General features: G+C 42.5%; 1 protein-coding gene across 7 annotated transcripts in view; it reads right to left on the bottom strand.

The window, feature by feature from the left end:
• The window catches only part of LOC135178791 (poly(rC)-binding protein 3-like), a 714,994-nt gene that overhangs the window by 31,911 nt on the left and 656,245 nt on the right, over positions 1 to 26,838 (bottom strand). For 4 of the 7 annotated variants that reach the window (XM_064150039.1, XM_064150038.1, XM_064150033.1 and 1 more), the window contains 7 exons: positions 24,182 to 24,205; positions 24,044 to 24,076; positions 19,668 to 19,784; positions 11,265 to 11,396; positions 7,351 to 7,479; positions 5,181 to 5,324; positions 326 to 382 (listed from right to left, as the gene is read on the bottom strand). In XM_064150039.1, the coding sequence (XP_064006109.1) occupies positions 326 to 382; positions 5,181 to 5,324; positions 7,351 to 7,479; positions 11,265 to 11,396; positions 19,668 to 19,784; positions 24,044 to 24,076; positions 24,182 to 24,205 (636 nt within the window). The remainder of the gene's footprint in view (positions 1 to 325; positions 383 to 5,180; positions 5,325 to 7,350; positions 7,480 to 11,264; positions 11,397 to 19,667; positions 19,785 to 24,043; positions 24,077 to 24,181; positions 24,206 to 26,838) is intronic. The other 3 variants (XM_064150035.1, XM_064150036.1, XM_064150037.1) reach the window with 3 other exon arrangements.

Genomic DNA, 26,838 nt, shown 5'->3' with positions numbered 1-26,838 from the left:
ACCAAACTGGTTATAAATGACATCTCTACTGTTATTACATGTAATGGCTATTGTTAATATTTACTAATTACTGTAGAATTACATACTAAAAGAACCGAAATATATCACATGCAAACAAGACCAAGATAACTGACATTTGTTCTTGGGCCATTGTACTTTCTAGCAATTATTACACATGGCAAGAGATGCAGCTGAGCTAACACTTGGCTATACAGTGTGGTGTTCAGGAAAGGTATCCCTAGGCCGTGTCTTCAGTGCCAACTACAGAAAGCAAATGTTGCCCAGAACAAACAAAAGGGAGAGGAAGAAAAAGGGAGTAATTTACATGAGCTGGACTCACGTCTGGATGAGGAATAGCATACTGCCCCTGAATCGTGAATGCCTGAAAACAAGCACAGGTAAGATACAGATCAGTCAGATGGGACAAGCAGCATTCCTGTTCTCATCAGAAAAGCTCTTCCTTGCTCCCTAGGCAAATGTCACCCACATCACTTTCAACAATGAGTGAAGCTTAATTGTCTTGTGCTGCTTGACAATGCTTGGCAGAACACGAAAAAGCCTTTGTCAGAATGCCTGCACACCCCCTGCAAGCAGGGGATGCCTGCCTAAGCTCTGGTGTCCTTGGTCCTCAGGATATCTCTCTAGTCTAGCTCTGTCTACCACGAGCAGAGCTGGGGTCACCATGGTGGTTGAGGAGCACAGGGGTGGCCACTTCTCCTGCCTGCTCCATCTGCCCAACTGCACCAGTGCACACAGGGAGGCGCTGACACTGAAGCAGCAAGGCAGACAGTGAAGATGAGGCAAATCAGGCAGATCAGGGGGATGCCCTGCTCTGCCATCCAGTTTCTGATGGCCATGTGCAGTGCTGCCTGACTGTACATCCCAGCCAGCTCTGTACCACCTCATCTGGCTATCAACAGCCACAGATGCTAAGTGTTAGCAAACATGTGCCCTGGTGCACACCATGGAGCTTGTGCCCCAGGCTGCCATGACACTGGGTACATGGGCACATGTGCAGGATAGCAGCCTTTCCTGTAGTGCCTGGGCAGAGGGTCGGTACACCAGGTTGGTAACAGGGGCATGATGGTGTAGTGGTCTCATCTTCCACAAGAAGCCAAATATGCCCCCTCCTCCAAATCCATCCTGTCTGCACCATAAAAGCAGTGCAAGGGGCATAGCTTCTGACATCACTTCTGGCAGCACTGTGATGAGGTGAGTGAGGCAAAAATTCCCATGAGTGAGACAGGATACAAAGGCATGCCTGGCACCAGTTAGCACAAGGCCTTTGTTTTTTCCTGATAGTTCTGGTCAATTATGGCCTACAAATTAAAAATTACAGAGAGTTTATAATTTTCTATTGCATCCTGTAGTGTTTTTCTGAAAGGAATGGCATATCAGAAAAAAAATAATGCTCTTGTTCTTAGACGGGCATGAAAGCAGAAGACAAATTACAATGTATAAATATTTGAACTGGGAGAATTATAAACAGGAACAGAGCCGATTACTTTGCAAAATGCTTATTTGACAAAAGGTCTCTTAGAAAGTAATGGCTCCTCTGCAAATGATAGAACAATTCATTTAGTGGAATTCGGATATTAAAACCTTTAATGTCACAGCTGCTTGATACATATTTCTGCATTTGAATTTTGCTTCCAGAAAACAAAACAAAACCAAACACCCTGCCCTCCCCCCAAAAAAAAACAAACCCAAAACCCAACCAAAAACCCTGCAACAGCAACAAAACCCCATTTAATTTAGTTTTACATTTTTTTTATACAGCAAGGCTGCAATCTGGAGAACTTAATGCACATGAGCAACTTTGAGGCAGAACTGTGACTGGGCTCAATGGGATGCTCATGGGCAAACATATTCATGTGCATCTTTGGAGGATGGCCATTACTGGTTTACAAATGACAAGGAAAGGTTCCAATCCACCAAAAGAGGTGATCACTACCATCAGCAAGCCTTAAGCAAGCAAAGACTGTGTTTAAGTGCTTCACCAAGTGAGGACAACCTTAAGAAGATGTCACAATGTTCTGCTGAGCTTGGGCTCTGTGCGCAGTCAAGCACAAGAAGAGCCTCAGGTGTGTTATAGCTGGAAATATCACTGGGTGAGAGCTTAGGCACCTGAGCAAACTGCAGGTCTGGAAACAACACTTTGGTCTTTGAGCCTCTCTGCTGGATTACATGACCCTTTTCTGATCATGGATTTACTTCAAACCCCACTGACAGAACGTCTTTTACATGGGTGTTTCCCAAGCAGTGGTCTGCAAACCAGCAAGAAACCATCACAAAAAAACTCAAACACCAGCAAACCTAACAGAAGACAGAACATAAGTCACCTCTTTTCTCATCACTCCCTCATACTTCTGTCTATACATATGAGGAAGCAAATTGGACATATCATAATAAAAAAACCCAACCAAAATTCAGAGCTCAGAGTAGCTTCCATTTGGATGCCAATGAAAACCATCAGCACATCATGTACAAGATGGGTCTTGAAGCATCTTTCTTGGTTAAAAAAAAAAAAGAAGCTCTTAGACTCCTGTACAGTTCATTTGATTGATTTAGATTGAGAAAACCTGCCATTGACTGCTTTACTCCTTGACAGAGGAACTGTGCCTTCCTGTGGCCGAGGCATACATGTCTGGCAGCAGCTGTACTGCAATATTTCACTAGGCCACGAACTACAGGTCTGCTTCCACCAGCATCAAAGGCAACTTCCCTGATGTGGTGACATTTGTAACAGCAGCAATGACTTGGCTGTGACTCTTCTTCAATTTAAACCATAAAACTACTTAGAGACATAAACCAAAGCTGTACCCTGTGAATATCCATCTAAAGAAACAGAGTGGGCAGGAATGTCCAATGTTTCTATCAGGCAGGAGTGATGCATTTATTTCTTTTTAACTGCTGCACATGTTAAATATTGGTAAGGGACAGAGCAGGGCAAGGCAGTGTTCATCTTCCTTTTAGTTCTGTCATGCAATACAGTATCAAAGAAGCACAAGAGAATTAAAGCAATACATAAAGCAGAAGAATCCCAATTTGTTCAGGAAAAAATGATTTTGCTAGTGTAGCTTGCTGTGCAAGCATTAAACAAACCAAAACCTTTCAAATATGCACAATATAACTTAGCATGGAAAAATAACTTTCAACAGTGTAGCCAAAAGGTTGGATAGAATTCATACTGCTGATCAAACCTTATTTTCAGCAATACATTCCACTTAGGAAATCTGGCTAAAGTGTCTTTCCATACTGACACCCAAATATACTTAGAGCATGTTCTTCAAAAGGTCTGCTTAGTCAGAGCACAAAGAAAATCAAGGCCCACAGAAGTGTCTGTTTCTTACAATGTCTCAAATCAAGAAGGCTGCATTACAACAGTGAGAACACTTTTAACTTATAAAACTGAAGATGACAAGAGCTCCTAAATGTAAAAATAGGACACCTTCAATTATTTATTACAAATTGCTCAGAGCGCTCTAGTGACTAGTTTCAACATACACAGAGAGTCTGTGAAGGCAGTGGCAGTTAAAATACTGCTAACATGGGTTGCTGCATTTCTACATGCACGTTTCTTTAAGGAAAGCACTGCAGTGTAAGCATATATTTGGAGTAAATTATTGACAACTTTCATCCATAGACCAATTCCTGGCAAAACATTTTAGATTTCAATTCAACTTTCATCACTAAGGAAGCGGATTTCTTGTTCAGAAGACAACTTAGAGTGGTAGGCTTGAACACCAGGAATTGAATGCTACTACATCTAGAAGGTGAAAATCTGGCTATGCATCCCAATGTATCATTACAGACTTGAAGGCAAAACTGAAACAAAAATTCGGAGACAGCTCGTCACAAAGGCCTAGCAGAAGCAATTGCATTTTGGCATACTCTTGAGATGTGCAGGGGCTTCCTTGCAAACTGGAAGACTGTGGTGGCATGGTTCATCATACCACCACCAATACTGGCAGCAGTTTCTGTCCCCTGCCCCACCAGGAGTCCCCTGTCCATCTTCTTATATGACCTCTAAATTGCCTGCTGGGGTGCAACACAGCTCACATTCCACATCCTACAACAGGGTGATGACCTGGCCTAGGTTAATGGGATGGGAAGTGGGACCTGCCTGCTGATATTCTACCATATGAGTGAGTGTTTTTTCCCACTGGGCTACTAATTAAAAAGAAGTCTTGGCATCATCTTTGGCTAGGCAAGACAACTTTACCGCCAGAGAGGTTTCACGTATGTGAATCCAGAGTACAGACATGGCTGCATTCTTCTAAGTCAGGTTTAGGAGACCAAGTTTCCCCTTAAGTTGTGCAGAGCTTTCAGCATCTCACTCTTCCATTGCCCATACTGGGGCAGTTATGCTCCTGTTGGCTGCATGAGTCCCCTTGTGAGGCTCCTGTGGTGGTTTTACTTATGAACTGCATTCATGGCTGGCTCATCAGACACTAAAATTGTTATCAGATGATGCACAGATGGTGGCAGAACAGTCTGGTGCAGATTCATTTCAGAGCATTATTAAAAGAAGAGGAAGACTAACATTGCGGACAGGGTTTTAAAGCCAGATAAGAACCAAGACTGATGCAGCTTAAGATGAAGGGAAAATTGTCAAAACTTCACTATATAGGAAAAAAAAAACCAGGGATGCTGCTCTTGTGTTATCAGATGGTTATCAGATGTGACTGGGAAGGTCTACACTTGCATGCTCATAACTTCAGAATCCCACTGTTGCTTGGTCCCGAGGGACTACAAGCAGTACAAATTGCATGTGTGCAAAGTTTTATTGCCAACACATTATTTGGTCTTCAAAAAATATGAAAACTGTGACAGAAAGATTATGCCTTTCATGAGCAGAGACATCCTGGTGTTGGATCATCTCAAAAAGCTGACAGAACAGCTTAGCCTACTAGTGGAGCTGCAAGTTGAGAGAAAAAAACTACCTCTACAAGAAGCAGTTTTGTCCCACTCAAGGACCATTTGATTTGGATACTTCTCAACTTGCAAAAGGGCAAACTTATCTTTCTTAGAGAAACTGATTTTAAATCTCAGTCATCATAATTTTGCATCAAGTTTTCAATGCAGTGTTTTCCTTTCCTGTAAATTGTAAGCATACAAAGTAGACGAAGCACATCAATACTATACCAGGCAAAAAGGAGTAAAAGTTGAAAACTAACAGGCGCTGGCTGAGGTTGGGCCAAGACGGCGTGGTTTCCAGCTTGAGCCAAAATGGTGTCTGCTCTTACCTGGCCACCTGCAAAAATGATAGGTGCAGAGGCAGGTTTGGGACGGTAGGGGATGGTGGCACCTTTGGGTGGGGACTGCAGACAGAAAACAGAAAGTGATCAAAATGCAGAATGAAGCAGAGTTTGTGTTAAAATATCACTCCTTATCCTGGTCACCTCAGATAATAAGACATACAGCTAACATCCCAGCCCAGAACACTCTGCCCTCCACACCATCAACCCAAAAGAAAGTGAGTGGTGCAGGCTTCGAGGGAAAGAGCTGAAGTCCCAACCACAGCCAAAACAGGCAATGCAGGCACTCATTCCTTCATTATTGCCATAGTTGGATGAAGCTATGGAGCTTCCTTAAGCACGGAAAGGCATTCCATGAATGACAGGCACAATTCTGAAATGTGTCTGTTTTGAAAGAATCCGACCAGGGCTCTTGCTTTGTTACACAGAGAATGTCTCCTGCTTATTGCTCCCTCCTGCAATGCTTGATGCACATCAGGCTTTCTTGTTTAACCGAGTCAGCTGTTCAATTGCAAAGGGCCAGCTTGATCCTGCTTTTTGTCTGACTGAGCTGGAGGGGTGGAAAAAATCCTCTCAGCTTCACCAGAGCATAACCACAGACCTCATAATGCATGAAAAGTGAGCTTGTTCCCTGTAGTCCAAAGCAAGGACCCAAAGGGAAAATCACAGACCAAGGCTAGTTTTCTACTTGGAAATAAAGCAGGAGCATGTGGTTGTAAAAAGGCTTCAAGCTGGCTGTGCAACACCCAGCGGAATGTGTGCTGGTTTCAGTGTATTTACTACCACTAAAGAATGAAAGAGTAATATAATTTCCTTTAATAAATACCATACAAATAACTAGCTGTTTCATGTCAGTTGAAATGTTTCTTGCCAAAATTAAATACACACTGCAAAGTAGAGTACACTTAACTGCAGTTAAGGCAAAGTCTTCGTGCTTCTCCCAATTCACCAAGCACTAAAATGAAATACTTTGTATCTTAGAAGTGGCTAGTTAAGAAGCAGCTCTACCTGTGGGAGAATAGGACTGCCTCACTCTGATTTTGTAAGTGGCTTTTCTTATCTTCCTTAGCAAGTAACTATTTAACCCATGAATGTCACTTGGACAACAGACTACACTCTATCACAAAGCTGATAACTATGGACATCACATATTCCATCTCTAACAAACAAAAAAAAAATTTTAACATTGTCTTTCTGTCTTCTTGCATTTTTATAGAGAAATTTCCTCCTCACAGTTTTCCAGCAAAAACTGAAAGTCACTTTTCCTCAGTAAAACAATGGGGATTTATTAGTTTTTAAGGTTTTATTTTCATTAGGCTGTATGTCATTGTGATGTATTGCATACTTCTGAACAGCCAATAGCTACAGTGCTGCCTCAAACACTTCACTGTTTCTTCCCTCTTTAAAGAGTAACAAGACAGTAGGGTGTCAGAGACCATCTTGAGACAGCCCTTGACTAGACTTAGGCAAAAAATCACAGTGAAACAAAACATGTGAGCTGTTTTGTTCCATGTTCCTTGTCAAAAAGTACATTATTAGGTCAAAACATATAATTTTGACTTGTTGAAATGTCTTTCTTTTCTAAGTTCTATCCAGTTTGAATAGTTGAGAAATGTACTTGCATGAAATGACGGACATTTTCTGCAAGGGTTAAAATATTCACACTTCCATAAAAATTAAATTTGTATCATTTAATCTAAGAGCTAAAATCTGCCATCAAAATTAAACATTCTGCCCTGTTCTTAAGGAAGCAAAAGTCCCTGCTAAATCTACATTATTCTACTCAGAATTATTTCTGTATGAAACAGGACCTAGATGTTTTCTGCCCTAGTCTGCATCAGAAGTAAGTGCTTTGCTTTTCAGAATGGGCTGCAGCTCAATGCTGGACAACAATACTGTCATAAGAGCCCTGGCCTTTGACTGCTAATTCCTTCTGTGAGAAGCTCTCACAGACCAGGTAGGGTGCAGTGTAATAGTTCACTTAAAATTCCTGGTACTGGAAGGGCAAGTAGCACCCCTGGGCAACTCTTGAAAATTGGCAGCATGTGTGAACACCTCCTGAGTGAGAAGAGATATGCCAAGCACTCACCTCCAGCATAATCACACATATTTGTTTCACGCACTGGATGATGGCATCAGGAGTACCCGATATAGTCACTGCACGCTCCGTTGAGTTCGGCAACATATCCCCTGCTACCTGCACCTGGGCTCCTGTGGACTTGAGCAGAGACAAGCAAGGAGAGCATCAGCAATGAGCAGGCAACAGCACCTCTCAAAAGCCAGAGATGCACTGATGTGATGGATGGGATGCACCTCGGAAGTTTTTGTCTTCGCTAGGTAGGTGACAGTGCACACATGTAAATTCATGGCCAGACAGGGTAATTGGGGTCTGGCAGTGCATGGATTTGCCTGCTCAAGCCAATCTGCAAACACTCTTATCCTGGGAAGATTAGCCCTCAGTAGCTGTTAAGCAATCAAACTGTAACCTGAATTTCAGGACAAGTGTTTTAACCCTCTGAAAGACAGACAGCTGCAACACTGACTGAAAAATGGAAAAGGTGAATTGAAGTACTTGGCAATGATAATTAAAAAATAAAGGAAAGAAATGCTGATAACTGAACAATCTCTGCTAATCAAATAAGTTGCAGATAAATGGCTCTTCAATCCACTGATGGCTCTGGATGAAATTTGGGGCTGCTTAATGGTCTAGAGTATTTCAGGATGGTACAGAAGCACTTCTAAATCATAATTGATGTTGACTAACATAGGCACATCATTGACATTATCTCATTAATGAGCCCAAGAAGAGTCAGTTTTGTTGTCTTAAAAAAACCCAAAACTTGATCTTGGCACTAATGTATCTCAGCTAAGCAAAAGAAAAACAAAACAAAACAACTCAACGAATGAAAAAAAAGTACATGAGGCCAAAACATTTCCTGGTGCTATTTCACAGTCATCCTAGAAAACTCTTTCAGTCAAGAGAGAAAAAACCCACACATTTCAAACTGAGTTAGCACTTTCATGTGTTACAAACAAAAATTTCTCCTACAATATTTTAGGCTATTTGGAAAATGTGTTTTCAGTAAGCACTGACTTTGTGTTTGTAAACAAGGAGTTGATTTGCTTTCCTGCTGTTTACATACAACCCATATTTCTCTTCTTCCCCAAAACTGACTAAATTACTGATTGCATTTTCTGTTCACTACTGCTGTCTAAGGGCACAATGCCAATTTCTTGCTCTATAACAGGCTTTGGAATTTTGCCGTAATTTAATCAATCAGACATGTTTCACTTTTGTGCTAGTTTGAGCCTAGCTAGAATGTTTTGGTGAGAAGGATTAGATCACAGGCTATGGAAGAGAAACAGTGCTGATGTATAATTCACTCACAGGCTTGCTGAGAGGTGTAAGAACAAGAATCCAAACACAGATAAGAGACTCATTCTTCTTCTGCTGGGGAGCTCGGAGCTGCATTTTTTTAATCTCTCTAGCCTCTCTGCCATTTCTCTGATTAATCCACTTTGCTTCCTAACCCCCTGGCCAAACCTCTATTCTTTCTTGGGACTGAGGTAAGGTTGAGAGGGGTGGGAGAAGGTGAAAGAGCAGTTGGGAGCCCCTCCTGGGGACTCAGGTTTCTGGGAGGGGAGTTGCATTTCTGTATTACCTTTTACCTTGTATATTTCTGTATATAACTGTATATACTGTAAATATCTGCTTGTATATTCTGCTAAGATGTAAATATAATTTCCAGAGCTGGCTGAGTCTAGTCTGGGTGACTTTCAAAGTGTGGGGGGGTGGGGAACACCCAAACCATCACAACTTTTTTTCGTAAGCTTACCTTCAAAATGGTACTGCAACCCCATGTGTTGTTTCTGGGCACATGACTGAACACAATGCTGCTCAATGTGTGGTGTGATGACAAAAACCACATCTCAAACTGGAAGCTTCTTTTTTTTTTTTTTTTTTCCTTTGTTTGATCTTATTTGCTGTTTACCAGTTCTGGGTAACTGTAAATCTAGCACAAAATACTCAACCAAATACAGTTGTCATTTATGCATTTGCTTCTAGTGCCAGTCTTATATATTCTTTGACTTTGGTCATATGTCAGGAATGACAAGGCAAGTAATACTTTGTCCATTATGCTCATGCTTAAGAAAACAGAGAGTGTGAATTCCTGCTACTGTAGCCTTATCAAAACCCCTGGCCAAATGCAATCCTTTGACCTCCTTGTACTCAACTAGTAGGTAATTGCTACTGAAACTGTGCTCACCAGAATAATCACTTCAGTCATTTGGTGTACACAGACCAGCAGACCAATCTCACCATTCAAAGTCTGTTTCCTAAAAACACTCATTCTTCTGGAGGAGGTTACCAACATTTGACATAAAGTCCTGTAAAAATCTAGAGCTAAGCACTCACCAGCACATGGTTCACACTCGCACCTGCTCCTATTTTAATAAAACTAAGAGGTCAGATGGATTCCTGTTGCCTGACAGTTCTCCTGGACATCTAAGAAATCTGGACCACCAAGAGAAATCATGCCTTGTAGCTGGGGTTACCTCTGTGTGCTCTACCAGCGGCTCTGCCTCTGACAGTGACAAGGCTTTAGCCTGACTTTGACTACTGCCTGCCAGAATGAGAGCATGAAGCTGTTCATCAGGATCTCTGATGCACCCTGACATTGCTGTGAATGCCAACAGCCTGGTGGCCATTCAGGTCCTAAGCCAGAGATGTCCTACGTGCAAGACAAATTGAGTAGCTTCCTTCCACATGGGAAATGCAGTTCAACACACAACTATTGTCTCCCATCTATAGAAAATCCTCTGACTAAGCTTTGCTGGGAATAGAGAATAAAAGAGAGAAGATTTCCTATGACCCAAACATCTGCACAGAAAGGATGTTTTCTTCTCCACAGTTTCATTAGGTAACAATCTAGAATAAAAATGTGGTGGTGTTTCTTTTTTTAATGCCCTACTTGTATTTTGTCCACTTATCTGATCATGTACCTGATTTTCTTGTTTGACTGATTACAAACACTGGATTCTTGGCCTGGCATGTGCTCTGTTATTACAGTCATGCATGGAATAATTAAAACTGGCACTTTAAGGTAATTTTTGCATTTTCTGGTTAAAGGAAAAAGTGGCTGCTAGCAGAGCACATTGAATGAATACCTACAAATGAAAGTCTGTATTGAAAAAAATCAATAATGGTTTGGAATACATGAAATCAAGTCACCTATGGCACAGTGAAATCAGGGAGAAACAGGAAAGGATTATAGGATCACAGGATCACAGGATCACAGGATTTTAAGGTTGCAAGTGATCTCTGGAGACCATCAGTCCAACCATCCTATCAGCGCAGGACCAGACAATCTAGTGCAGGTTGCACAGGGACACATCCTCCTGAGTCTTGAAAGGCTCCAGAGAAGGAGACTCCACAACTTCTTTGGGGAAGCTGTTCCAGTGCTCCGTGACCCTTACAGTAGATAAATTCTTCCCTCATGTTGAGGTGGAACTTCCTGTGCTGTAGTTTACATCCACTGCCTCTTGGTTCTATCACAGGGCGCAAGTGAGGCAAAAGGAGTATGAAAACAAATTTTTTTCTATGAAGTAGATCAAATGCTTAATCTTCTAACCTAATTCCCCAGTGCTACCTGAGTCTTAGGCTGCAAAAGTGTTAGCTAATTTGGAAATGACTGGAGAATTTCTGTAGAGGAGGTTATACCTGAAGAGAAACTGGCTCAAGTGCTGCTTTGCTAAATTATGCATCAGCAGTTAATACGTTGTAAAGCTGTTTATTTCACGTATGGTCTTCAGCTTCAAGGAAGGAAGAGGGGTACAGTTGTGCTGGACTCCTGCCTCTCCCTACCAAGGCTTTTCAGGCTTCTAACTCAGCACATTCTCACATTTGTGTGATGAGTGAAGTGTACCAGCTAACAACGACAGAGCACACTGCAGTGGGATGCTAAGCTAGCCAGTATCCCTAGCAGCCATCTCAAGACTTACCTCTCTGATTTCTTTGATTTTGGAACCTCCTTTTCCTATAAGGGATCCACACTGACTTGCTGGGACAACCAGTCGCAGCGTTACAGGTGGTTTGCTTGTCACTGTGCTGTTTGTCATTGACGCATTTATGTCCTGTAATCACAACATCAGGAAGAGTTAGTGGAGGATTTGACGTTCATTGATGAGTGCTAACAGGCTCAGGGCAAATGCCTGAGCTGTTTGTGGAGATCTGGAGAGTGTATAAGCAGTTGTGGTTTGTATCTGTTGCTGCCAAAGCCACCAGCTGTGTTGGCAATTCGCCATAAGCATGAACTTCACAAAGTGGCTTGTGCCAGAGGAACCCTTTTGCTGTCTGGCATTGCAGGTCCACACTACAGGACTAGAGGACATGGCCTCTGATGCAAGATTAAGATGAGAAAGCCATTAGAAGATCTGAAGCAGGTGGAAAAGACACTTTTGAGTTTACAGGCTCTCAAATCCTGATTTGGTTTCTTTTCCACCGTCTCAAGTAGAACACTTCCACCAAATGATATCTTTTTACATTCCACACAAATTCTTGTCAGGTTTGATACAAAGGCAAAAAAAAAAAAAAAAAAAGGAAAAAAGGGAATGACAGAGCATCTGTGAATAATATGAAGAAGAGAAAATCATGTTCATTTGATACATATTTTTAAGACCTTGAGGTTTAATTTCTCTTTTGCAGTACGTCCATAAGTATCTACAGTGTTTGCACAATTTCTAAAATCGTTTCCATCAGAGCTATGTAATCAGAGTACAAAGAGCTCAACAGAATGCCACTTACCTGTATCCAGCACAGGTAACCTGTATCCACATATCTCTTATTCAATGAGTCTACACTGCAGGATTTCATGACCATTTTAATGTGCTACTTTTTGCAAGATTTACAATGTTTTAAATATATTTTGCTAATTCAAAATCTTCTAGGCAAGATAAAACAACCCCTCTAATGTCTTCATTACAAAGGAAAGGACAAAGCTTTTCTTCCCACTGATCAATGGGATGCTGCTTAGTGCACTTAGGATCACAAAAACAAGCCACAAGCTGCATAGTGCTTGTCCAACAACTCATGAGAATCTCAGTGTGGTTTGCTAACCCTAGTTGTGAGCTGAGAAGAGCATCTCATCCATCTGTCAGATGGTATGGCACAGTCACTACACTCTTCACAGAAATGCTGCCCAGAAGATGCCAAGAGGAAAGTCAGACAACATGCATTTCATATTCATTTAACTCACTTACAATGCATGAGAATCCTGGCAGGCAGAATAGATGTGTTTCCCTATATTCTTGCTCACCAAGGCCAAAATAACCCATGCCTATACTGCGTAACCAGGACCCAACACCACCACGGCCATTAAGTCATGTCCCCAAGTGCCATGTCTACACATTTTTGGAATACTTTTGGGGATGGAGACTCCACCACCTCCTTGGGCAACCAAGTGCATCACCTGGCACTTAGCCTTGTTAAACCTCATACAGTTGCTGAATTGGTGTGGGAGCTCAGTGACATCATGTCCTGGTAGGGCATAAATCCTGCCATGATGGTTTAACCCTTGCTCTCCTCCTGTTGCAGGTCCAGGAGTTGAGTGGATGAGCAAACAATGGTGAGTTTGGCCCCAGCAAAGCCCTGATGGCTAGGAGCTTAGCACCACCAAGTCAGGTGTCTTGTGCTGTACCTCAACATGCCTGCATGGTCAGACAAGGCACGAAGCTTTGAATTCATTGGCCAGAACAATGATGCCAGTGCCTATAGGCCAGTTTAATTTTGAAAATAATGTGTTTAATGGGGGGTGATTTAGAAACCATGCCCTTCCTGCACTGACTCTCCACTGGGAGCAGCACCCTAATCGTGGCTCTGGGAGTCATGGTGGCCACATGTTTGCAGCTTGCACCAGCAGCTTAGCAGCACCCCAGTTCTTCTCTCCTTCCCTCTGTCTGAAATATTTTATATTTTACCCTGGGATCATAATTGTGGGTTTTGGAAGCATCTTTGTACAGGAAACTTACTGTGGGATCAATGCATTTTGAGTACACATGCTAGAGTTAATGCTAAGACTCCATAAGCATAGAATCATAGAATGTCAGGGGCTGGAAGGGACCTCGAAAGATCATCTTGTCCAGCACCTCTGCCAGAGCAGGAATACCTAGAACAGATCACACTGGAATGGATCCAGATGGTTCTAGAATGTCTTCAGAGAGGAAGCCTCCACAACCTTCCTGGGTAGCCCACTCCAGTGCTCTGGCACCCTCACAGTGAAAAAATTCCTCCTCAAGTTCACATGGAACCTCCTATGCCTCAACTTCCACTCATTGGCCCTTGTCCTGTCATCAGGCATCACCAAGAAGAGGCTGGCTCTGTCCTCCTGGCACTCACCCCTTACATATTTATAAACATTAATGAAGTCACCCCTTAGTCTCCTCCTCTCCAGGCTCCAAGCCCCAGCTCCCTCAGGCTCTTCTCATAAGGAAGATATTCAATTTCCTTAATCATTTTTGTGGCTCTGCGCTGGATTTTCTCAAGCAGCTCCCTGTCCTTCTTGAGATAGGGGCCTCAGAACTGGACACAATACTCCAGATGAGGTCTCACCAGGGCAGAGTAGAGGGGCAGGAGAACCTCTCTCGACCTACTAACCACAGCCCTTCTAATACACCCCAGGATGGCATTGGCCCTCCTGGCCACAGGAGCACACTGCTGGCTCATGGCCATCTTTCCATGTACCAGGACTCCCAAGTCCTTCTCCCCTTCACTGCACTCCAGCAGGTCAGTCCCCAACCTACACTGGTACATGGAATTGTTCTTTCCCAAAATTTTCCTGTTTTCACATTCCTATTTTCCAAGTTCTGATTGTTTAAACTGTTTAATTCTGTGTTTCTAAATACCCTTTGTGCAACTACTTGCTGTCGACCGAAAATCCGAAAGAATCATAGAGTATTTCCCCACATTTTGGAATATTAATAATAAAAAATAATATTCACACAAAAATAATATTAATAATTCACAACAAAGCATTAATTTCTACAACACACCAGCACTGACTGCTACAGTAACTCTGCATTTGTGATACTCAAGTGTGACCTTGCTTGGCTTAAAACAGAAGAAAAAAGGTCTGCAACAGAAAGAAGCATTGTTGCATGCCACAAGACAGCTACCAACCCATTCTTCTGTCAGCCAGTAACTCACATTTTGTTTAGAGTCCCTGTCAGTGAGAGAAGGCTAACAGAATTTTGCAGCGCCCATGCAAGTTGTTTCTATTCTATACCTGTCATCTCCCTATATCACATTTGTGTCAGATGGAGGCACATGATCATGCAGGTGTTGGCAAACAATCTTCTTCAGCCATTTGGCATGACCCTGATAATGTCTCCTATGTGGTCTGGCCTCAAAGCCTTCACTACACTTACTGCTTTCACAAGCATCACAGAATCTGGAAGCTGTCATTCTCTTTACCTTCTCATTTAAAAAGAGTAAAGTAAAGAATACACAGGCTCAGCAGCATGGAGTGCATAAAGGAGTCAATCCAGTTTACACACACAACAGAAGAGAAAGGAGCAGAAAAATACCCCCCAAGAACAGCAGGCTCCAAAGAAGGGTTGGCTGGAGACTTTCTCCCAGTCTTTTCAACTGGGAGATTCCTGTTTCTTTAGCGTCTAATTTTCTGTGGCACTGCATTCATTTCCTCAAGGCTCTGGCAGACACTAGAACTGCATGGCTTTTTCCAGCTTACCTGGGCTTCTCCTCAGCCAAGGCAAGCAGAGTGGCAGCCTGGAAGCACTGGGATAGCCAGCTCTTGATGTTGAAGCCTTGCAGCATCCCTAGCTCCTGGCATCTCAGTCACAGTGTCTAAGGCTTCCCAAGCCAAACAAACTTGGCAGCTCAAAAATCTACCAAGTTTCTGGGGAGAAAAAAAGTATCAAAATTCTTCCTTACTGGTTTCTTAATGAAATGTTAACCCTGCCAATTTCCACAGGAAGTAAAAATTGTGTACCTCAATTTCTTTTATCACCTTGTTTTTCTCTCCTCCTTATTTCTAGAGACATGCAATTTCTTCACAGATGTTTACACATGAAGGATTCTGCCAAATTTCTTATCTGTTTAAAGAAGGTCTGACCACTGAGCTCTGCCTGATGGTTTTTTCAGCACTTAACTACCATGTGCTTCCAGTGGATTATGCATATTATAACCCAAACCAGAGATGTGCCACTCACCAGCAAAATCAGCTGCATTTCCTGGGTCTTGGCCTCCAGTCTGGAAATCCCTCCTCTAAAGTGACCTTCCTTGCTACTTCAGTGGTTTACCTGGCTTAGTGCCATTTTTAAACAACTTTCTTTTCCTTCTATACTGAACACTTTAGCTGTTTATGTAATGAACTACCTAGCTTGTAAATTAATCATTAGCCTGCTAGAAAATTGCTTTTATTAGGAATGTTGTCAAAGCAGAGCAATATGTGGCTGCAGAGCAACTCCTCCAGATGTTCCTTTTGAGATATTTGCTAACACTGGAACATTATTCTAGTGCTCCAACATTTTCCTAGACCTGCTTATCCCCAGCTATACAGCTGTAGGGGATAATTAAGGGTTCAAGGGCTTCATGTTGACATGTATATTCCTCATACCATCCATCTCACACATGCATCTTTTGTTTCTTCTGTTTGAAGGTAGCTGTGATAACCAGAGCTGGGCCAATCTCTGCCTGCTCTGGAATTTCCATATTTTAATAATGGCCGGATAAATGTCTTTCACAGACAGAGCTGTGCTGTCTGTGCATGGTGGGGATCTGAAGAATGAATTTCAGATTTATTTTCCTGTTGCTAAAGCACTTTCACAGATGATGTTGTGTTGGGTGGTAGGGATTTGGTACTGTGTAGCATTCAATGTTTTTATAAGAAATGCAGGACTATTTCCACTGATTGCTTATTTTGGGGGGAACTGGCAGGGATTATCTCTGTTAATGATTCCCTCAGCATTTTTCAGGATAAGGCTTTAAGCAGGGCATGTTTCTTGTGTAGAGAGTAGAGAAACAGCAGTCTCCAGGTCTCTGTGGACTGGAGAGTAGGTACTGTACATGAAGGTGCCTCTTAAGCTGGAAGACCCCTGATTGTGTAATGTGATTGTGTAAGCCCCACATGCCCAGCTCGTGCCTGCCTGGTGTAAGGCCTGTGTGATATTCGGAAGGTCCAGGTCTGTGGCTTTTGCCTATTATGGTAAGGTTTGGCTGACTGCCAACCTGATTGGTCATTCGAGTGGCTGAGGGGCCATTAATCTCGGCCCACATTCAATAAATGGGGGTACACAGGTAAACAAAGTGTTCAGGCTCACTTGCTCAGGCTCACTCACTCCCTCAGACTCACCGGCACTGCTTTTTGTTTATGCCTGCCTGCTTGCCCACCCACAGTGCATCTGCCTTTACAGACCTCAGCCTCCCAGACAGCCATGCACACCTGCACGCCACTGTGGTATCAGGACCAGATCCTGTATTGCCTCCCTTTACCTACAGAGCTCAGTCTCCCATACAGCCATGCACCCTACTGCACGCCTGCTGCCTTATCATTGCCTGGTAAGCGCCACTGCCACTGAGTTAACCAGGAGCAGACCCCACTTGTCTGCATGCGATTGGCCTATGTAGCCAGCGTGAGACCATGCTCAAACTGCATGGCATTGTACTCCTTCTGCACCTGAGGTCCTGCCTAAGAGTCCCTGGACAGAACCAGGAGAAGCCAGGAGACAAGGTGTGCTAGTTTGAAGCAAGCTAGAATGTTTTGGTGAGAAGAAGTAGATTACAGGCTATAAAAGGAAAACAATGGTGATGTCTACTTCCCTCAGAGTCTTGCTGAAGAAGAAATGAAACCATTAGATAACACTCACCATTTTTTCTCTCACTCTCGCTTGGGCTGCTGGCTGAGCAACATCTTACTCCCTAACCTCACCTTCCATTTGGACTAACCCACCTTTGCTTCTTAACCTCTTGGCTAAACCTCTATTCTTCCTTGGGACTGGGGTAAGGTTGAGATGGGCAGGGGAAAGGTGAAGGGGTGGTTGAGAGCCCTCCTGGGGACTCAGGTTTCTGGGAGGGGAGTTGTGTTTCTGTATTACCTTTTACCTTGTATATTTCTGTATATAGCTGTATATACTGTAAATATCTGCTTGTATATTGTGCTAGCTGTAAATAAATAACTTCATTCATATTCCCAGAGCCAACTGTGTCTAGTCTGGGTGATTTCTAAAGTGGGGGGGGGAGAGGAACACCCAAACCACCACACAAGAGCAAAGATTGCATCTGTTATCAGGAGAACTTTCATTTCCCCAGAAGCCAGGAAGATTCTCCTTTCCTCTAAAGCCAGGGGAATTTCAGCCTCAAAGTCCACGGGCAAAGAATCCCCTGAAGTTTGGACATTGGTATAGGCTGTGACGTAGCCCCAGAGGGTGATTGATAATTAATAAGAACTGTAAGTGAATGCTTTAATGCCTCTGTAATTTCTATTGCCTCCTGCCATAGAGCAGAAAGAGCTTTCAGCCCACCTGTTGGGCAAATAGCAAATTGACCCCAAGCAGTATTTGCCAAGGGGAAAATCCTCTCTCTGTTAATAGTTTGAATATTTGCTAGTTATTAATAAGTTATGGTTTGGTATTATTCCTAGAATGTCTTCATAACCGTGTAGATCATTTTAATATTAAAATACAGAGGTTGGGGGTGGTGAGAGTTCAGAATATTGAAATTAATAAATTACATATTTTTATAGAATATCATCTCACACCAATTAATTTCTCCTCTCCGCCACAATGGGCATAGGCGGCAGAATGCCCTTCTGCCACAAAAACACTGGAACAGGGGCTGGGGATACCTGCCAGGCACAATATGTCTGTGAAAAAAGCAGGAATACTGCAAGGCATTTCCAGCAGCAATAGGGACATGTTAGCAAATAAGCCCTTGTGGGGACATAATTTGCAACCTGCCTATGAGTAATACATACATTTAATACAAACTGTAACTGGGGAAAGGTAGAAAGAGACTGATAGAACCACAAGAGGGGTGAGTAATGCATCACCTGAAAGACTGAGCTTGGCTTGCTTACTTTGGCAACAGCAGGGGTGTGAGGGGATGAAACTGATTTCTAAAAATATCCTTGAGAGAGGAAACCTTAGGGGTGGAAATGCAAGAATTGAATTTATACTAATGGCCAGTGTTGACACAGAAACAAAGCTGTATAAATAGTCCATGAATAAATTCAGGTGAGGACTGAAAGGAAGGTTTGTATCAGGAAGTAGAAAAAAATCTAAGTAGCTTCTAATGGTGCTGACAAGTTGCAAGCTGCAAGACATACTGGTTTTGCTAGAAAACAACTGCACCTGATGACCCACAATAAAGCAACAGGAGCTGCTTTGAACATGAACAATCACCACAGGTAAATAAAGCCACACACTGACGTTTCCTACCAATGCCAGCATCTCCCAGTGCTATGGGGAGATGTGAAGATTAACCGCACTGACATGGAGAAATGAGTATACTTAAGAAAGGGATTCACATCCCTCTAGTTGAATCATCAGTGAAGAGACACAGCCCCTTTCTTCTGCTGCAGATGATTCAGTCCACCTGTCTACAGCCTGGTCCTTAGGAGAGAGTGACCTGCTTTCCATAGTGGCCTCTCCGGAGAGGATGGGAGAGATACCTGGACTAGACTCACAATTTTCAGAAGTAGAGGAAATAAAATTCTCTCCTGAGTGAAGAGGGTTTGTGTTCTGTAATCCACTGCCTTTCCTGTAAGGCTTTGTGTTAAAGTGGTGACCACATCTAATTACGGTTAGTTCAGGAAATTTGATGAGATCACTGCACTTCAGTTACGCACCTGCACAGAACAGTTGTTCTCCAGCAAACAGAACTTTTGCCTCACATACTTTTAGCACTTTTTATTGTAATTAGTTTTAAAAGCCAAGCTTTCAATATAGTAATTGGTAATCATATAGTTTACATTTTTAAAACACTCCCAGTTAAATGAGTTATATGCTCATTTTGACATATGTAAAATTTACCTTAATACTAAGTAGAATCATATAAAAACAGAGTTAAAAGTTAGGAGATTACTCTTTTCAAATCAGGCCCACAATGGAAGCAGAAATTCTCCAAGACAATTTTCCTACCATTAGTATGTTTCATTAGAAGTAATTGCTTTTCCCTGAAACCTCCAAAAAGCAATTTGATCAAATAGCTTGTAAATCTACCTATTCTTCTTCTTCAGAATTACTGCCAAGAGCATTTATAAAAATACAGCCACTTTCATTGCTATTAAACAGAACATTAAACAAATCATATATAACATTAAAGCAAACACGAGAAAATCCAAACAGTATTTGTATTGCAACAAGAGTTAAAAATGTGTTTTACTTGCTTACCTCTTCAAATTTTAGTGCAATCATAGAAAAAGCTTTAAAAATTGCATCTGTTGGGCCTGTTATTGTCACAATTCTCTCTGGACAGGAGCCTTCTGAAATATTGATTCGAGCACCACTCTGTCAAAAAGAACAAATACTTTCCAAATTTATACTCTCCAGGAAGCAAACTAAGTAGGATTAGGGATACAGTTTGGGAAGGAATATCTTGAAGCATCTAATTCTCTCCTCTACAACTGCAGCCCCAACAATATAGAATTTCAGCATCTAATTGTGGGAACATTATAGAATTTCAGCATCTAATTGTGGGAAGCCAAATCTTGGCTGGGTAAATACTTACATAGCCCTCATTGCAGTATGCAAACAGTGCCTCTTTAACACAAAGTTGCAAATAACAGCATAATCAAATATTTTCCCTTCTCTCTTGCAAAGGTTAACCTTAAATTGGACCAGACCTGCCTAATTTCAGACAAGGGTGTCTCCAACAAAATACATACCTCTGTGGTCTGGATACCTAAACACAGGGCTTGATCTCTCTAACTGGGACATTGCTGTGCACTGTAGACAAGGCTCCATACAGATGTCTCATGTGAAGGCAGTCAATGAATATGCACTGAATGACCCTTTAAAGGAGTAGCAGTAAGGCAGGCAACAGTAACAGTGCTATCCCCTTAAGGCAAGGAGCCTGTCAGAACAAAGTACAAAACCTAAGTCTTGGGGACAAGCCACGATGGCTCTCAGGTACATTTAGTCCTCTTTATGTCACTGTAACAGTGCAGAGAAAAATATATTTACATCTGGTTTAGGAGTTAGAGGATCTTGGTGTAGACAATGATCAAATTCAGTTCTGTAATACACATCCTACACTTTCTCTGAGGTTTCAGATGTGGAAAGGTGTTAATGTAGCCTAACAAGTCACTGGAGCCTCAACTCATCTACAGGCACTGACCTTCTAGCAGATCTGTGCCTGCAGCAAACATGAGACAACCTGGGTTCATTTGGCCCTTTGCCCTCAGGATTGCCATGAATCAGCTGATACTGCTGTGTGTCTGAGTCCTCATTCACCTGCATGCTGCAGCTCAACAGCAAGATATTGTACTTTGTCACATGGCAGCAACCAAGCACTAGGGCAAAAACAAACCCCAACAACTACTGATACAAAAATCTTGCTGCCACGGACACAGCTGTCACACATACTCAGCATTCAAAGACAAGAAAGGGCAGCAGGCACTTCTTGTAACAGGCCAGTCTGAATGGGACCTGCCTTCATCAAACACTAGTGCTGGATCAGGAAAAAAGAACAGCATTCAGGGTTCATTCATGTCGGTACTAACATCTAGCTGCCACCATCCCACATGAACCCAGGGCCGCAGGACTCAGGCTAGCAGGAAGCATACCAGGTGCCATGCTGTGCAGAGCTGCTTGCCACCTGAAGGCCTGCCGAGCCCACAGCTGCCTTTCAGCAAAGCATGGCTCTTCCTCTGAAACTGAAGCCATGGGAACTTGTCCGAACAAACACTTCAGTGTGTACTGGCAGCAGCAGTCCAAATTTGCAGATGTTACTTCTCCAGCGTGTGATTGGTCAAAGCAGAACTACATTATTTAAAATCTGATGTGGTGGCCTCCATATCTGCACAGGAACTAACAACTGCAGGGCACAGAACTAAGGGGATTGTACCGTTCTTCAGGCCTGACGTTGTCCCTGACATTTCCCTAATGACAGAGCAAGAGAGAGTTGCACTTCATTCCATAAAGATGGCTGTTGTGGTAGGCCTGATAGGCCCAAAATAGGCTTATACATGTCCTGCCTTGCCTAGGCATGCTTTTCTGCTCTACCAGAGAGGCATGCTTTTCTGCTCTACCAGAGAGGCAAGTGCAGGAAAAGAAGACAAAAGGACACAAAAGAACCTGTAGCCACTGAGTCTGGCCTGCCCAGAGTCCTGTGGTAAACAAGGTACACTTAGCTTGTGCAAGACCTGTGCTTACCCCAAATGTGGGGAAAGCAAGCCTATGGCTTTGCCTAATATGGCATGGTTTGGCTAACTGCCATCCTGATTGGCTATTCTGTGTCCAAAGGGCAATTAATCTTGGCCCACATTGATAAAAGGAGATACGCAGGTAAACAACATGCTTTGCTTCCCTCTTTGCTTCCCTGTTCTTTGCTGTGTTCTCTCTGCTGTGCTCAGCTGTGCTCTGCTGTTGCCTGCTGCCTTATTGCTTGCCTGCTAAACTCCACTGCTGTGAGTTACCAGGAACAGACCCTGGATGACTGTGTGCGATGAGCCTGTGTGGTCAGCGTGACATCGTGCTGAGACTGCATGACATCTGCCTCTGCACCTGAAAGTTCTGCCTAGAATTCCTGGGCATATATACAGATTGTTCAGAAGAAGCCAGGAGACAAGGTCAGAGATTGTCTGCCTGTTTCCCCAGAAGCCAGGAAGAATTAAGTCTCAATGTCTGACAAGACAGGGTCCCTTGAAAGCATCTGGACACTGTCTGGACTGTGACTAAGCCCCACGAGTGGGTAATAATAATTTGTGAGTAAATGATTAAGTGCCTCTTAGCAATTCTTCACTGCCTTCTGACATAGAGCAGAAAGAGCTCCTTAAACCCATCTACTGGGCAAGTGCCATATTGATAGCAAGCAGCATTTGACCGTGGGAATCTTCTCTTCCAATTCAATTAATGTTTATATATTTTGCTGGCTATGACTAGATCTAGATATTATCCATAGAATGTTTCCATAACTGTGTAAGAACTGAAATATTATTAGAATTAGTGGTCGGGGTGGTGAGAGTTCTGAATAGCAAAATTAACAAACAATATTAATTTTGGAAAATATCATCTCACATCAATTAACTTCCCCTCTGCAACAAGGGCACACAGCTTGCCACATCTGTCAGGGAAGGCAAAATAAAGTTGCATTTAGCTTTGAAAGAAGTAATGAAATAGGTGGTCATTTAAAGGAAGACCAAGTTATCATCACATGAAGACACTGCCTCTTAGTTTTGTGCCTATATAAAGATGATTATAATTAATTTATTTAAAATATTTTATATAAAAAAATCAAGCAGATAAAGCTTCTTGTGACTACATGCACACGATAGTAGGTTTTCAGGAGAGAAAGAAGAACATTTGATATTTACCTTGTAAAACTCACTAGAGATGATAACTCTCCTGTAAGATGTTTGATGCCGTAGTCAAGAGCTCTCTCTGGTAATGCTCCCTTTTTGTGCATGCAGTTTATATCCAAACATAACTGCCCATGGACATGAGTAATTATTAAAGTAAAATGTGTTTAACCAGCTTGTGGGATTACCTAATATATTGGAAATTTTTTTTGTCTTAGCAAATGTAACTTATGTGTAAAAACGTGGATGAAAGGTCTTATCAAAAAAAGAGCTCTGACAACGACAGTCTGATAATCAATTCCCCACTGCATATATTTAAAGATGGATCTCACCAAATTTTTCCATGCTACAAATACTTTGAGATCTCCTTGCACACATCTTCTATCAGGGTATAAAGCAACAAAGCAGCTGACAGTAACGTACTGCAGATGCAGCAGAACCAGACTGACTTTTCTTGAAGCATCCTCTATACACTTTGTGGTGTTAAAAGTTTTAAACAGCAGGATTTGTCTTTTTACTTAAGATTTAGCATTGCTTTAAGGGAAAAGTACATGGATCTCCAGGTAAGATGTGCTGTCTTGAAGGGCAAGTGTGGATCTGTAACTTCCACCAGGTCACAATCCTCTGAAGACAGTGAAGATTGCTGTATGGCAGGGGAAAAGGTCTGCAGACACTGGGGAGAATGAAGTTTATGCAGTGCCTTGTTTCGTGTGCAGTTTTTTCAAAGGTTGTGAGTGGTGAGTGGGTAGGTCTAGCCTCTCCTCATCCTAGTCACAATGGAATGTTAAGGCTTTGCCAAGACACTGCAGAGGGATACTCTAGCTTCTGCCAGGCTCTCTCCAGCTTTGCTGAAGCCTGTGTCTACACCCAAACTTCAAATAGTATCAATTTAATGGTTCAGATTTTGGAAACTCTCTATCAGGAGGCCAAGCCACGTGCAGGGCTGATGTTGCTATGCTAAAGAAAGACTCTGGTTTTGATGCACCAAATCATGCTGGATGAGCTGCTCTTGAGATAAGACAGCAGCAGGCATATTGCTATGGGAATGGAAGACTCCCGACTGCTGTGGTGATACGGAGATTGCATTAACAACAGTGTTTAATTAAGACGGGACTTTAAACAGCACCATTTGCACAGAGCGGTGATGCTAATCGGACTGCCCGCTTGATGGCAGTGTCGGGCTGCACAGGCTGAAGTCACCTACTCTCTGGAAAGAAAGCCAGGGAAAGACAGCAAGGCTTCTCTTACCTCCTCTCTCATCTTCTTAACTGTCTCACCTTTCTGTTAAAGAAACGGGAAAAAAAAAGAAATTCAGGTTGGGCTGATGAAATGAACTGATGTACAATATTTCGTCATGAAATGAAAGACAGAAAATAATTTCCTGACCTTTCCGATAATGCTTCCAACCTCCTGAAACAAACAAACAAAAAAGACACTGTGAATAATGATGACTCCCTACAGATGAACATTTGCTTTGCTCTTATACTATTTCACTCTCATTTATTTCAAACCTGCAGTGTGCAGCATAGCCCCCTTCTATTGCTGCTGTATACAAATATGTCATGTCAATTACAAAGAAGTGGACTGAAAATGTGGCTTTGCAGCTCACTGATGGTGCAGGAATACCTTTAACAGAAACTGGTTTTGCAGCTACAGATCAACCCTGCTACTGTAAACACACATAAACTCGTATTGGGGAATAAAAATTTTAAAACTAATAGCACTGCACAACCTGCATATAATACACACATCAAAATAACTGCTGATCTCTCTGAGGGCAAGCATTCACCCACTTTACACCATGTAGTAGCAACGGCTGAACTTCCATCCTACCACTTGTTACTGTGTAAACACCTGATGGCCTAGCTTAATCTCCTTATTAAGCGCTCACAAGAAATTAACTGCTAATCACTTTTGAGGGATTCAGGTATTGGTATTAGGCTCCAACAATACTTCATGAAGGAACAAAGCAATACTGAGAAACAGTACTGGGAAACAATCTGGCAGTTCTGGTGAAGGTTAAACACTTGGTAGATAAATTCAATGGGCAGCAAAAATGAAGCTACTAACTCTAAAATGACTAGTCTGGACATGTTACACAGTGCGACCTCAGACGGGAAATCATCTGCCAGAAAGGAGACCACCTAAAGGAATACAAAATGTCCCTCACCTGCTCAGATTGTGAAATCTACTTTAAAGGGTAAGAGATGGCTGCACACAGTCTGCTCTGTTCCAGACGTATGACATACAGTTTCCCCCAGCCCCACCACCTCCCCCCCCCCCTCATATATTTAAGTCTGACTTACTCTGAAACACAGTCTAAAGGGTAGGATTTACCAGACTGCCCTCCATTGCTTTACTCAACGATGGGCTCATGACAAAGTGGTACTAACTTCATTCTGCAATAGACAGCTACCTGCAGTGACCTCGACAAAGTTATTTCTCTCCGAAGGTTATTTATAAGCTTATAATACAAAGTTCCTTGTACTTGCAATTCCTCACATCCTGCTCACAAGACACAAAGACTTTTCAGCAAGAAGACCTATTGCAATGAGGAACTTTAGCATATGGCTTCTCTGCACTCTCTCCAAGTAACTGACTTGGGAATAGATTGAGGGAAACAGTCAATAAATACACTGCTGGAGAAGGCTGTCATTTGGAGCCACTTAGTCTACAGAAAACAGGCTGAGTGAAACCACAGGGAGCAGAATGGTCAAATGAAAAGTCTCATGAATGGGATGGAAAAAGCCTGCACAGAAGAAGAAGCTGGGCAAAAACTTGCTTTGCAGAAGATGTCCCAAGAGTCCAAATGCATAACTCCAACATAAGTATGAGAATGAATAAGCAAAGCATCCCAGATCATACAAATATTAGCAAGAATGGAGCCATCAGGATGAGACAAATCATTCTTGCCTTCACTTTGTGTTTGTGAGTCCATGCCTCAAGTTTATGTCCTTTTTTTGGCTTCCTAGTACAAGGCAGATAAGGACACACTGAACTGAATGCAATGCAGAGTCATCAAGATGGCCAGGGGACTAGACCACAGAATGCACCTTGGAGGTCCCTTCCAATTTGGTTGATTCTGTGATTCTGTGATTCACATGAGAAAAGGATGAAAGGATTGTGTTTGCTTGCTCTCAGGAAGAGAAAACCTAGGAGGAATCTTATTGCAGTATACAATAAGGAGAGCAAGTTGCAACATCAAATTCCTAGTCAGTAGGAGGGGAAAAACATTACCATAGAGATGGCTGGACATTAGAATATGGATCCAGAGAAGTGGTGCCTCAGTCCTTGAAGGTACTCAAACTCAGCCTTGGCAAGTCCCTAAGCATCCAGCTGCAATGGGATTGGCTTGATACGAGAGGTCAGACTGGAGACCTTTGGGGATCCCTTGCAACCTCTGTGAGCCTGTGATTCTTCAGCAATGTCCTTATACCCACTGAAGTCAATGCCTAACTATCCACAAAGCTCCTTAAGCCAATGAGGCCTCTTCTCTGCTCTCTTGTACTTACTGAACAGAAAATACATATTATGCAGACAGGAACCACAAATCTCCCAGAAGTATCTGCTTTGCAAACCTATAGTTCTGCTGGCTGTGGTACAGTAGATCTTTACACACTACACAGCTGCATGAGTGTTCTTGTTAAAGCTTCCTGTATCCATTTGGGACTGTGAAGCACCTGTACATGTGCACATACAATGCAAAGGAGCAGCTGTGTGAGAAGAGGAATGAATGAAGCAGTTCTGTGTCTTGGAACCAAATTATCTTATGTCTCTTAATATGTGGGTTTGGGTCTCATCTTTTCCCATGGCTGAGACAGCTGTACCAGCATGCTCTACAGACTGGCTAATGAGGCATATCTTCCTGTTAGCTGTGCCACAAATTTGGGACACTTATTCCACAAAAATTATAAGATCTTACTGTTTTTCACATATCACCACAATTCTACCAACCTGCTTGCAACTACTGAATGGGATTAAACAATACAAGCAGTAAGACTCTCAATAATGATAGCTCATGTCTAGTTATTCCTATCTGCCTA

Source organism: Pogoniulus pusillus, chromosome 10, assembly GCF_015220805.1.
Source record: "Pogoniulus pusillus isolate bPogPus1 chromosome 10, bPogPus1.pri, whole genome shotgun sequence".
Taxonomy (NCBI): Eukaryota; Metazoa; Chordata; class Aves; order Piciformes; family Lybiidae; genus Pogoniulus; species Pogoniulus pusillus.
Note: the sequence above shows the minus strand (reverse complement) of the source record. Positions and strands in the feature narration are given on the sequence as shown.